Genomic DNA, 12,148 nt, shown 5'->3' with positions numbered 1-12,148 from the left:
CCTCACAAAAATGGTGCTCGTGCAAACGTGCTTGCCATATACAAAAAAAAAACTTATGCGAAAACAAACAAAACGGCCCGCATTATATCACGCAACTTAACTCATTACGAATCGCTTTTGTTGTTTTTTTTATCGTTTCTTCCAAGGGATGGCCGATTGCGCATCGGCGACGAGATTGTGAACGTAAACGGGCATCATTTACGTGGCCTGCAGTCTCCCAGCACTGTCCAGCGTATCCTATCGACATTTGTCAACAATGTCGTAGATCTTGTCATTGCACATGACGAGTTAACTACGTTCAACTCTGACGCGAATCGAAAGATTAAGATCGATTCCCGGCCGAACGGTTCCCCCATTACCGCATCCGGTACGATCTCGATCTCGACCGACGGTTCGTCGGCGTCCTCGTCATCTTCATCCTCACCGACGCGCGCACCATCCAAATCGTCCGTAACGGCGGTCGGTGGTCCGTCCAAACCATTCCCACTGACACCGATCTACGCACCGTCCGATTATGTGCCGGTGTACGCAAACCGCATCTCGATCTCGAACACAATCTGTGACGATGAAAAGTGGCAAATGATAAGCAAGCAGCGGTGTGAAGCACTGGCCAAGAATGGGTACTCACAGATACTCGGTTCGAAGCGGCTCATCAAGGACAGTGACGAAGAGATGGTACCGAACGGTACAGTACATCCGTCGCAACCGAAGCATCTAATCGATTCGAACGAAACGGGCCTGTACTCACTCTATCGGCCCGTGTCGCACGGTAGCATCAATCAATCGATCCGCCATCTAACGGGCAGTGGGGAAGGCAATGGTTCACGTGCGTCCATTGCGGAAGGACATCCAACCGTGCTGGTGCAGGTAATCTCCGACACGATACGTCGCAACGTTCCGATCGGTACGTCCCGGACAGCGCAGCTCGACAGCTACCGTGGAGCGAACGGTCCAAAAAGTGAGGAAGACATCCCTCGATCGGTGCAGCGCATACGGCTCAAATCGGACGACGGTGAGCTGGAGGGCAAACCGGATGGAAATGTGCCGCTGCAGCGATCGAAGACGGAAAACAACATAAGCGGTACGCGGGATGAGCTTGATTGCTCGCTTGATGGTACAAAGTTTGAGGCCGGCGTACGGATCCTCATCAACGAGGAGGGATCGTCCTATATCGAGGGTAACATACATTATTGTCGGGGGTTTCGTTTTTTCCAGAACCAACGTCCTTAATGAACGCTTTTTCCCCTTTGATTAGGAATACACAAGTGCACCTATCTGACTGTCACCTTCTACAAGGGAGCTGGGATGAAATCGCTCGGATTCAGCATTGTCGGTGGGCGTGATTCACCGCGTGGCAATATGGGTATCTACGTGAAGACCGTCTTTCCGAGCGGACAGGCTGCGCTCGATGGAACGCTAATGGCGGGTAGGTACCGGGTCGGCATTCACGGCCTCACGAACACGGTAACCCATTAAAGCCGCATTGTTTCCAAGCAGGAGATGAAATTCTTTCCATCAACGATGTCGCCGTGCAGGGTATGAGCCACTGCGAAACGATCGCACTGTTCAAGAATGTCAAAGAAGGACCGGTTGTGCTGAAGCTGGCCCGAAGAAGGTAACGGCAAAGTGTTACTCTGCAAAATGGAGTAAACATTTCTAACACAATCTTCCATTCCCATCGCAGGTATCATCGGGCTAAGTCAGTAGATAATCTACCGAACTGAGTGATTTCATTGCGTTTCCCCCCAAAAAACCAAATCGCAATAGGAACGGGGAATCGCGCAGCTCCACAAAACGCTATATTATTTATTCCACCCACGAAAACCCCACGGACACTTCAATTCTAGTCACCTGTTCTGTATAGTGCTCTTGGTGTGACCGTGCTCCGCGGCACAATGCGCGTGGCGTTTTTTTTAGACGAGTGCAAGCGACCTATCTGTAAGATTTCAGCAAAAGAGCAAAGCAAAACCTTCAACTATCCCAAAACCGATCGCACTGATCATCGAACAAAGAGAGAGAGAGAGAGAGAGAGAAAGAGAGAGGGGGTTGGAGAAGGTGGACGGATTCGTACAGCACTAATGGCATACTAATTCGCACGCACATACACGTATATCTTCCATTACGATTCTTCACCATCCCCACGACATTGACATTGCGGCATGTGAAACAGTGCCGTAAAGTAAGGAGATAAGCGAGATAGCTTGTCTCGTGCGTGGAACGAATTTGCTCCGAATCGGACGGTAAAGCTGTTAGTGTGTAAGACCAAGCGTCCTACATGTAGGTTAAGGGTTTTCATTTCATTCCCTCTCTATCTCGCTGTTTGTACAAATCTCATAACCATATCGCGTAAAGTCAATAAAAATAAAACATTCATAACAAAACAACTGCGGTGTTTGCTAGGCTAGCTAATTCTCTATTCTCGTCACACTGTGATCTACATAAGCGTCATTATTGATGCCTTCATCGTGTTGCACCGGTTCGTCGCTTCCGTCCGCATTGCTGTCGTTTGATTTAATGCTAACCTCGATGCGTCGCTTCTTGGCATAGTGTTTGATGCAATTCTCTAGGCTATCTGAAAGTTTATGTGAAAGAAAAAGAGAATATAAATATTAGTAAACAATATGGTAATAAATAATGCTAACGCAATATTATAGGATAGTAATCCAACACCATGTCTATTAGCTTACCACATTGTTGTCGTTAAAGTAAAGGGCAAAATTTCTTTCTACACCTTCCCTCGAAAGTACTGCTTGATAAGAAATGGGACGATCTCCCACGTATTTATCTTGCAACGTTTTAGCAGTCGTCGGTATTGATGCCTTCACCTTGCTGGATTGGTTCATTACTTCCGCCCGCGTTACTGTCGTTTGATTTAACGATAATCTCGATGCGTCGCTTCTTGGCATAGTGTTCGATGCGGTTCTCCAGGCTTTCTGTAAGTTTATGCGAAAGAAAACCAGAATATAAATAATGTATTTTATTACCTAGTAAATGATATGTTAATATTATGTGTGTTGAGTGAACTATAACGCTCTCGATCGCTCCTTGTAAACGCGCACGCTCTACTCATCGAGCGTGTGACGTAAACAAGATGAGAGCCAACGGATCAAAGTATACATGAAATAAAGAGTTCAGTTGCTTACAAAGATTCGAAGAACACGCAATTTAAGTGTTTTCGTAAAACTTAGACCTACATTTTGAGAAATCAGTGTTCTACACTACATTTGGTCCTTCGAACCGGATACGTATAAAAGAGAGAACGGCTTGCATGGCGACATACATTGCCGGCGTGTTAAAGGTTTCAAACATGATTAGCGTCATGTTTTCACGATTGGCCTTGGGATTTAATGGGGCCTCCATTAACAGCATCGGATGTTCTTCTGGTGCGATACGAACATCGTTGTAGAAGGTGCAGTGACAGTTGGTGATGATTCCGTGCTCAATTGGATATTTCAAAGTCAGGATACCACGCTTGCTCTGCGTAAGAATCTTTTTCAGTTGTGTTCCTACTCTTGAAGAGGTAGAACACACTCGACCACCAATCCCATTGGGACTAGTCCAAGTGACAACACATACCTAGTGATTTATAAACGGGAATTCCCCCGAAATCTATAAGCTAACTTATAAAGGCCGGCAGGCTAAACGCGCATAGTGCGACCATGTACAAACCACTGTGGTGTATCGTAAAGCTGAAACCGTGAAAAATGGGAGTGAACAACCAAGACTTCTTGGAAGCAACGTTTTTGAATATGCGAGTTTGAACGAACATAGGAGGATATAGCCTTTCTCGTAAAATAGAAGAAGATGACGGGTGCCTCCCAAAATCGATGGGAAGATGGCACGTGGTACCGGATCTGTTATCGACTACCAGTGCAGAACAATTCACTTCAGCAAACCGGTTACCAATGCTGTCGTTTAGTAATAGAATGTCCTTGCAATGACTTGTACACCAGTACTGATAACTCCTCTTGGTGTTCATCCCAACGTTGTTTTGATTATAATTTGAAGATTGTCTCCCATCTTCAACTGATTTGGTTCTATCAAATCCCAAAACCATTCCGAACCAATCAATAAATCGACCTTTTATCAATACGACCAGGCCGTAAAAACTTATCCACTTATGTTGAAAGTCGGATCCGCTAAGTCGATCAAAACTTCCACATCGTCGCTAGTGAATTGTTGCTAAGTGTGCGAGGAAGAAACGATGATCAAGTATATGAACTTCCTGTACTCCGAATGCAAACAGTTGGTAGCGAATGAAAAAAGCACTGATTTGAGAAATCTGTACATCCTTCTCAAACCGTTAACGGACGGTTTGAAGCGGCTGATCGAGGAGTTCCTGGAGCGCAGTAATAATTATGTATGCCGTAGTGCCGAGGGCGAAATCGACCAGAATGCTGACACGCAGCATTATCATCTTAAAGTACACATCGAGGACAAGGATGTGTACCAAAAGGTTTACATCCGCATGCTGACAAAACGATTGATTAACGAACAGTCGCAAACGATGGACGCCAAAGAGTTAATCATCAACAAGTTGAAGCAAGCTTCTGGTTACGAATTTATAGGATGTTTACTGACATTACGTCAGTGGCACTGCTCTCCGCAATTGACATTTACGCCCTGGCAAGATCGCTCCGTGCTAGAACACTACTTGATATAGGGGAGTGTCGTACTAGATCGGAAGCAATATGATCTCAACAATATGAAAACGTAAAATTATAGGATTGAAATAAAAAAAGCTTACCACATCGTTTTCGTTGAAGTAAAGGACAATATTCTTTACTTCTTACACCTTCCGTTAAAAGTACAGCTTGATCCGAAATTGGACGATGTCCTGCGCATTTATCTTGCAACGTCTTCAACATCTCCCGAATCATTGTTGCTCTAGAAGTAGAAAGAATGAAACATAAATAGTGCGAAAGAACTCAAAGCCCGTTACTATTCTCATACTTCACACTTTGTTTCGTCCACAACCCCTGTAACTCGGATATTGTTCGTCGCAAATTTTCATCATTGTAGATCCATTCCCGTAAGTCGCTTCCACCATCTGATGCCACCTGTTCCTCACCGGTAGATTGAATGCTTTTCTCGTTAAACAGACATTCGTACAGATTTAACGGCACATAATTTGCCATACTGTACTGTGGTTTGCAGGGATTTTTCTGAACATCTAGCAATTCTTTAACTACCGACGGTTCTTCCTTTCCCTCTCCTACCAGCAACAACACAGCCATAATACATCGTACCTGATGCCATAGGAATGCTTTACCTTTTAGCTCGACGTACAACATGTCATAACTTGCATCGCTCTTACCATCCACCTGGCACGACCGTATGCAAACTGTATCGATGCTTCTCACGAAGTTAACTACTCCATTTCCAACGTCCATTTTGCATAGATTTCGGAAATCATTTGCTCCCACCAGATAGCGAGTGGCTTCCTCCATCGCAGCTATATTCAGATTTCCTCGCGGAAAGAAATATCGGTACGTCCTCGAACGACAATCGAAGCGTGCACTGTACGCAGGATTTACCATCGGCATCCAGGCAAGGCAACGAATATCGTTCGGCAACACCCGGTTAAGCATCGAACAGTAATCAAGCTCGGCCGCTAGGCAGCTCTCCTGTAGCTGCTCTTCCGGTCGAAACTTTGAGCGAACATCCAAACTTATCACCTGATGAAAGGCGCTTACACCCTTATCGGTACGTCCGCAGCGATTATAGTTCGAAGTTTCACGACTCTCGATCAGACATACTTTCTTCAGTGCAGCAAACAAGTGATACTCTGGTGATTACAAATAAAAAATTAGATGTCTTATAAAGTAACATATTTCTAACAAACTTACCTATCGTTTCAATGGAATCTTCCTGCGTTGCAAAACCCTGATAGTCCCAACCGAGATAATAAAATCGTAACATAATGTGCCGTTTGTAGCACTTGCTAAAATCGAACGGTCGATTTTTCTTTTTCTGCTTGCCTTCATTATCTTCTATAAGAGTTTGTTGAAATCTGCTTAGAATATGTTTTAGTTGTGTTTTGTGTAATTCAAGCTGTTTGATTTTATCTATTAACTCCTATAAAAAGAAATGAAAACAGAGAAAGGTCATTAGTTCGGCATGCAGTTCAGCATCACGTAGGATCTTTATTTTTCGATTTGTCTGCGTCTGTTGCAACGTGCGCCCGCTGCTTATAACAAATTGCGGACAAAACGAAAAGCAGTACAGAATTGCCGTCCACGTGTTAAGCAGCAGCATTTATCGTTATGATAATTACTTCTTTAGAAAGCGATTGTAGTTCATCTTCTGTTGTGCATTTCTCTTTTTTATTCACTTTTACTTCCATATTTCTTGCAGAAAACAGGCCAAATAAAAGCAAGTGCGATTGCAACGAGAGCGAATGTTTACGAAACAAACCACATAAACAATCTACATGCCGGTTTGACACGTGTCAAACGGGACACATTTGGCTGCGTTCGGAAAAAATGGCTAAAATTGAAAGAACGCAGCCAAATTCATTGCTGCTTCTAGTACTGCAAATTTGAATATATTGTTGAGAATAACACGTGAATGAGTGGAGAAATAAAAACAGATTACTAGTAACTAAATTATTCCTTTAAAATTGATTTAAATTATTCGATTTCATTGGCATAATTACAACTGTTAATTAATAGAAAAATTGTAAATACCATAACATTCTTGTATGAGAATAGTATGGTCGAAATTCTCCATAGCAAATTAAATTCTTTCAGGATTTCTTCACCTATACACATCACAAAACTACTTCTATGGAAATGAAACACCATGCGTTTTTCATTATATATTTCATTCAATTTTCGTTACCGTTTTTTTTTACTTAGATTTTGCCAGCTTCACCACGTGGCGTGTACACCATTCACTAATCTGTTCGCATATTCGCTAGCCGATCCACTGACATGTAATACATTGGTGACATACTAGGGTCGCCCTGTTTCCGCAGACGATTTTCCTAAACTGGGGTTTTCTTTTTCATTTTTTTTTGTATCATTTTTCTTTTTAGCTAGGTTTTCCTGCATCCGGTTGTTCACTGCTTCACGTGGTATATGGAGTATATCGGTATATATGCGTTATCATGTAACGGTACAATAATTGTGATAAGGATGAATAAAATGGAAATCAATTGTATTGATGTAGTCGTAACCGAGCGTAAAACACATCGACGTCATGCGTTCGGACGCGGATTGCACTGTCCCTTCTCACATATAGCTACCATCTTATAACTATGAATATTGGATTTTGCGTTCAGATTACCGTTACTATTTATATTATTGTATTTGGGATTAATGGCTTTTATCGTGCCGCCCGACATGCTAATAGCACCACCACCACCGCCACCCCCATTACCTCCGTACCGGTTGCTGCCTCCTCCGCCACGATCGTAATCCTTGATTCTGCCGCCGCCTCCACCCACGTCGCCCCCATTTCTGCCGCCCTCGCCGGGCAACATACCACCGTGCGAGGAACCACCGTCAGTGTTCTTACCATTAAAGTAGTTGAACGTGTCGTACGGGTTGAAGTGATCGTGCATGCCGTTGTTATCGTTGATGCTCGAGATTTGATTGCCCTCGAGAAAGTTGAGCGAGAATATGGTCGGAAACAGGTAGAACACCAGAAAGATGAGCGCATACAGCACGAAATGTAGCACAAAGCAGGTCCACACTAGCTTGATCTGAAACGAACGGAATTCCAGCTTAAAGGGTACACTCCGACGAAGAACTCCGTGCGACAAACCTACCTTGCCTTTCCTACTGTACTTGGTGAAGCTGAGGTATGGGGTGAGAGCGAGGGTGAAGGTGATACCGAACAGCAGCCCCGATATCAAGCCGGTAAAGTTTTGCTGCCATGGCAAGGTGCCCATACCGAAAAGCAAACAGCCTAGGAAGAGCATCTTCAACATTGCGTACTGTGGTTTCTTCAAATTTCGCCAGTGACACAGAATAAGTAGCACCAGCAGCGAGGATAGAGTTCCCGCCAAAGATGGTAAAGGACCAACCTACAACGAAAGCAATGTTATGTAAAATAACTGTAGATTGAAAGTGACCCAGAAACTGCATCAGATCAGCTGTCCGTACCTCTGCCTTGTAGGGCATGAAGATGGCACTGGTCAGGTTGCCAACGATACCCGAACCGATGTAAACTATCGCCGTTCGCAGTGATCCCAACAGACGCTCCAGATCCGCGAGGAGTATGTGTTGAAAGGCAACAGTGATTATGAGATGAACGATACCAGCGTGTATGTAGAGTGACGTGAACAGCCTATAGAACTGATCGGGAAGATCGGTCACGATGAACGGAAACATACCGCACACGTCATTCAAGCAGGAAACCTACGCAAAAAAAGACGGAGAAACCTCATTTGGGGTTATGTTCATGCATGCCCAACCCCCCCGGGCCAAACTATCTAACCTGTGAACACAGGGATGCTTCATCGTGAAAGTAACCACGCACAAAGTCGCAGTACTCGCGCGTCGTAATGCGACATTCGCCCGATATTCCCATACAGCACGGATGGCCAATCACCTCGCAGACCATGTGCTCGGCAGTGTGATCCTTAAAGCGGAAGCGTTGCGTAAACTGATTGTTTTTCCGACAGATAGGCCACTTGGTGATGTCATCCGGCCATTCGTGCGGTGCAACCGAGGCCGGCGCATCGCAGTACTTCGGATCGAGACCGCAGACGCTGCCCGAGATGCGTCCACCCGGTCCAGAATCACCCGGGGACCATTTCTTCCACGTCGAGATGGTCTGAAGATGGGAGAGGTTAGACGAGTGAATAAAGGGCATGCCCAACGTTTGCAGCGGCAATGGTGCCAATACCGTAGGCCATAGCCCTCGCACGGAACAGTCGGCCTGTGAACTCTGCACACAGCCGGAATCATCGTTTCGTATGCAGCAGGCTGTTTCGCGCTCCTGTTTTCTTGTCTTCGATATGAGATCCATGATTTTGCCATCTCTGCGCATGCAGGGCGCATATTTGGATCCCAGGTGCACTAAGTCATCTCTTCGTGGTCCTATCCAAATGTTTCGTGGCTCGTAGTGTTGTACCTGAGGGCGTGAAGAACAAAATGTTATCCAAGGAAAACCTCACCCCAAAGGTGTAACTTACCGTTTGCAAGCTCAAACTAGTCACCAGCACCTGACTGCTTTTCTGCTCAAATCCGATCCCGATCGGACCAACGCCGTAACACAGCAGTGTTAACAGCAGCACCAGTATCTGCGTTGTATTGATCCAGTAAGTAAAGAATGGCCGGTAGTCATACCGATCGTCTAGCGCGTTTGGGCGCAACAGCTTAATGCAGTGGCGCGATGGACGTCTCGAGTTGTCCAGTACACTCTCCAGTATTGAGCCCGGTATACGCTGGCCGTAGAAAAACTGGAACATTGCATTATTACGCTCGGCCCGAGCAGCGGGATCCTGTAGATGAAGTTGCTCTTCAGCTGTTCGCGTCCGCCATCCATTGCTCACCAACGCCCGGTCCGTCTCGAGCATGTATATCTGATGGGAATTATCCTGAACCGCAGCGCCAAGGTCTTGCTCCGGTCCCGGAGGACCTCCAGCACCGTTCCCATTCTGAGCACCACCGCCCGGGATGTCGAAAAACATCTCATCCTCCTGTACCGGCGTTAACCCATCGTAGATATCATTGTCATCATTGTTCAACGCCACGTGTGCCGGCGCAAAGCTACGTGACCACTGCTTCTGTCTGCGTGGAATCCTGTTACGGAGGCTCTGCACCACAAACACAATCCCGTTCAGCATCATCCGCGAAACGGACGGTTTCCGCTCGACCAGGAACTCTTCACTACCCTCGTGACGGTAGTATGGGTTGAACCGCTGTCGGCGATTCTGTTCCGTTTCCGGTTCATCCTGACTTTGTGCAGGTAGTATGTCCGGTCGATCACTGTGCGTAAGATGGTCGTTCATCACATCCGCACTCGGTTCGTTGGGCCGTGCATTTGCCGGTAGTTCGTCCTTAAGGGAACCGAACCGCCGGATAGCGAAACGCTTCTGCCGGTCTTCCCACTTTTGCTGCTCGTAATCTTCGTGCAGTTGATCGACACCGAAGAATTGTGATGTGCTGCGACGCAGATACTCCTTAATGCGCTGTTTGTGCGTCAACCGTTGTTGGCGTATCGCCTGTACGTTTCGCTGCAGGGTGGAAGGCGTAGAATCGGGTTGAAGTCTGGGAAGATGCATATGCTGCAGCTGTTGCTGCTGCTGTTGTTGCTGCTGCTGAGCCTGAACCTGCTGAGCTTGTTGTTGAGCTTGTTGTTGTGCTTGCTGATGTTGCAACTGTAGCTGTTGCTGGTGATGATGTTGTTGCTGCTGCTGCTGCTGCTGAGCATGTTGCTGCTGTAGCTGCTGAAGCTGTTGATAAAGCGGCTGCTGTTGAATCTGCTGATGCGCCTGAATGTGCTGCTGATGTTGATACTGGATGATTATCGATGGGTTGCTACACGCACTGCTCAGTGCGTGCGATTGCGCGATAATAAGCGACTGCTGTGCGTTTCGTCCATCGTCAGCGGGAGTGGCGAGTGTGTAATGCTGCTGCTGCTGTTGCTGATGATGATGATGATGGTGATGATGGTGATGATGGTGGGCGTACGATGCATGCGACACAAGTGACGGTGGGCTGAGGGGCGATTGGCGCTCCATGTCAGACATCGATACGGACGAGATCGAGAGCGGTTGCGGACTGATCGGACCGGACGTTTGAGTCGTCTGATGTACTCCGGTCGCTTGTCGGAGACTGTTGCACTGGTAGCATTGCTCCTCGTCCGACGATGGTTGATGACCGATCACCATCGGTTCGCTCATGATGCTTACCGGAGTGGCTGCCCGCAACATTGAGTAATCTGGCTGTAGCGTCTGACGACCGAGTGTACCACCTCCGGAGGTTTGTTGGGTGAATGTACAGATCGGTTGCTGACATTTGCTACCGACCGGTCGTGCTCTTGGTGGTGTAGCGTAATGATCCGTCGTATCCTCTCCCATTCCGGACCCATCCGCTTTCGGCACCTTTAGACGGTATGGTAGCGACTTGAGAAGCGATCCCGTCCCATTGCCAGCTTGCGGATGGTTGATGATGTTGATACCTCCACCGGATGCCATCAGACCGGCCATCAGACTAGCGCCTAGGCCACCCGCCGTCGGCTCATGCTGGAAGTTCTCTGGAGGCGGTGGTGTCGGTATGTATCGCTTGACCGGTGTATGTACAGTCGAGGTGAGATAGTTGTAACTTTCGGAGGTCGTTATCAGTGGTGCATTGCTGATGAGATAGTTGCCAAACTGGTCCAGCTTCGGTTGTGTCGTTTGCTGCGGAGGTGCCGAAGCAGGCGGATCTCGGAACCGTTCCGGAACGGGATATCTTGTGCTGGAGGAGAGGGAGTAGAAATAAGGGAACGTCAAGAATATTACTGATCTGTGAAGAAACTTTAGAACTCCGAAAAAAGGACTCGGTATCTCTTACCGTGATCCAGGTGACATGGAACGGTGATGTGGTCCATTGCGCGTTTCCGGATAGATGATGGAGTTTGGTGCAGAACTCGTCGAGAATCGGTCACTGGATACGTTACTCCCGGCATGACTGCTGTTTGTGACCGGAGCGGCCGGAGAGATGCAACACGGTCTCAGTGACTCCTCGGCGGCGGCACCATATCGATCAGTCATGGAGGAAACCGAAGATGCGGACGACGGTGGAAGGGTGGGCTGTGATGGTGGCTGTGGAGCGTGTGGCGATTGGGCGACATACGCGGTCAGGCGGGATCCCAGGTTCGAGTAGGATGAGTCGCTAAACCGCGACGGTGAAGATGTTGTGCCGCCGGTTGGGACCAGCCCAGGACCGCTGGTACCATCGCACAACCCATCGTCGTAGTTGATAGTGGATGTGACGGTAAACTGCTGCTGATAGTGCTGGTGGCCAAACGATGACCGGCGGCTACGGCTCATACCTTCCGAATGCGTAGCAGGTTACGCCAACCGTACCGAACCGTTCCACTGTGCTGTGCCTGTTTTTACGCATCAATTCCTCCGCTCCTTAGCTCCGTAACGTTTGCTGGGATGTGTTGCTAGGCAGATTCTATTACTCATATAGCTCTTCGATGGGCT

At 47.2% G+C, this 12,148-nt stretch overlaps 3 protein-coding genes across 6 annotated transcripts in view; 1 reads left to right on the top strand and 2 right to left on the bottom strand.

The window, feature by feature from the left end:
• The window catches only part of LOC125771588 (probable serine/threonine-protein kinase DDB_G0267686), a 48,715-nt gene extending 46,331 nt beyond the window's left edge, over window positions 1-2,384 (top strand). For all 3 annotated transcript variants that reach the window (XM_049442351.1, XM_049442350.1, XM_049442352.1), the window contains 4 exons: window positions 147-1,177; window positions 1,256-1,426; window positions 1,498-1,615; window positions 1,685-2,384. In XM_049442351.1, coding sequence (XP_049298308.1) covers window positions 147-1,177; window positions 1,256-1,426; window positions 1,498-1,615; window positions 1,685-1,724 — 1,360 coding nt within the window. In that variant the 3' untranslated portion in view covers window positions 1,725-2,384. The remainder of the gene's footprint in view (window positions 1-146; window positions 1,178-1,255; window positions 1,427-1,497; window positions 1,616-1,684) is intronic.
• A 7-nt stretch (window positions 2,385-2,391) lies between these two features.
• LOC125771589 (tRNA pseudouridine(38/39) synthase) lies at window positions 2,392-6,439 on the bottom strand. Its single transcript, XM_049442353.1, has 6 exons — window positions 6,278-6,439; window positions 5,850-6,078; window positions 4,954-5,788; window positions 4,748-4,887; window positions 2,688-2,933; window positions 2,392-2,572 (listed from the first exon to the last, which is right to left on the bottom strand). The coding sequence occupies exons 1-5, from the start codon at window positions 6,344-6,346 to the stop codon at window positions 2,797-2,799; spliced, it is 1,410 nt and encodes a 469-aa protein (XP_049298310.1). The 5' UTR covers window positions 6,347-6,439; the 3' UTR covers window positions 2,392-2,572; window positions 2,688-2,796.
• Window positions 6,440-6,805: 366 nt separating this feature from the next.
• On the bottom strand, window positions 6,806-12,051 carry LOC125770757 (inactive rhomboid protein 1-like). 2 transcript variants are annotated; one of them, XM_049440710.1, is made up of 7 exons: window positions 11,511-12,051; window positions 9,146-11,414; window positions 8,857-9,084; window positions 8,446-8,784; window positions 8,112-8,366; window positions 7,775-8,032; window positions 6,806-7,708 (listed from the first exon to the last, which is right to left on the bottom strand). In XM_049440710.1, the coding sequence occupies exons 1-7, from the start codon at window positions 11,987-11,989 to the stop codon at window positions 7,202-7,204; spliced, it is 4,335 nt and encodes a 1,444-aa protein (XP_049296667.1). In that variant the 5' UTR covers window positions 11,990-12,051; the 3' UTR covers window positions 6,806-7,201. The 2 variants fall into 2 exon arrangements, with proteins under 2 accessions (XP_049296667.1, XP_049296666.1); XM_049440709.1 differs by having other exon boundaries at window positions 8,446-9,084.
• Window positions 12,052-12,148: the final 97 nt, after the last annotated feature.

The sequence above is a fragment of the Anopheles funestus genome, chromosome 3RL (assembly GCF_943734845.2).
Source record: "Anopheles funestus chromosome 3RL, idAnoFuneDA-416_04, whole genome shotgun sequence".
NCBI lineage: Eukaryota > Metazoa > Arthropoda > Insecta > Diptera > Culicidae > Anopheles > Anopheles funestus.
The sequence above is the reverse complement of the archived record's forward strand: the minus strand, read 5'-3'. Positions and strand labels throughout refer to the sequence as shown.

Excerpts from the sequence above, each read along its gene's own strand:
- LOC125770757 (XM_049440709.1), bottom strand. The coding sequence starts at position 11,989 with ATGAGCCGTAGCCGCCGGTCATCGTTTGGCCACCAGCACTATCAGCAG. Across the intron at positions 8,033-8,111 it reads TCATGCCCTACAAGGCAGAG|GTTGGTCCTTTACCATCTTT; the intron begins GTACGGACAGCT and ends CTTTCGTTGTAG. Across the intron at positions 7,709-7,774 it reads AGTACAGTAGGAAAGGCAAG|ATCAAGCTAGTGTGGACCTG; the intron begins GTAGGTTTGTCG and ends CGTTCGTTTCAG.
- LOC125771589 (XM_049442353.1), bottom strand. The coding sequence starts at position 6,346 with ATGGAAGTAAAAGTGAATAAAAAAGAGAAATGCACAACAGAAGATGAA. Across the intron at positions 5,789-5,849 it reads AGATTCCATTGAAACGATAG|AGTATCACTTGTTTGCTGCA; the intron begins GTAAGTTTGTTA and ends TGTAATCACCAG. Across the intron at positions 4,888-4,953 it reads TGGACGAAACAAAGTGTGAA|AGCAACAATGATTCGGGAGA; the intron begins GTATGAGAATAG and ends TTCTACTTCTAG.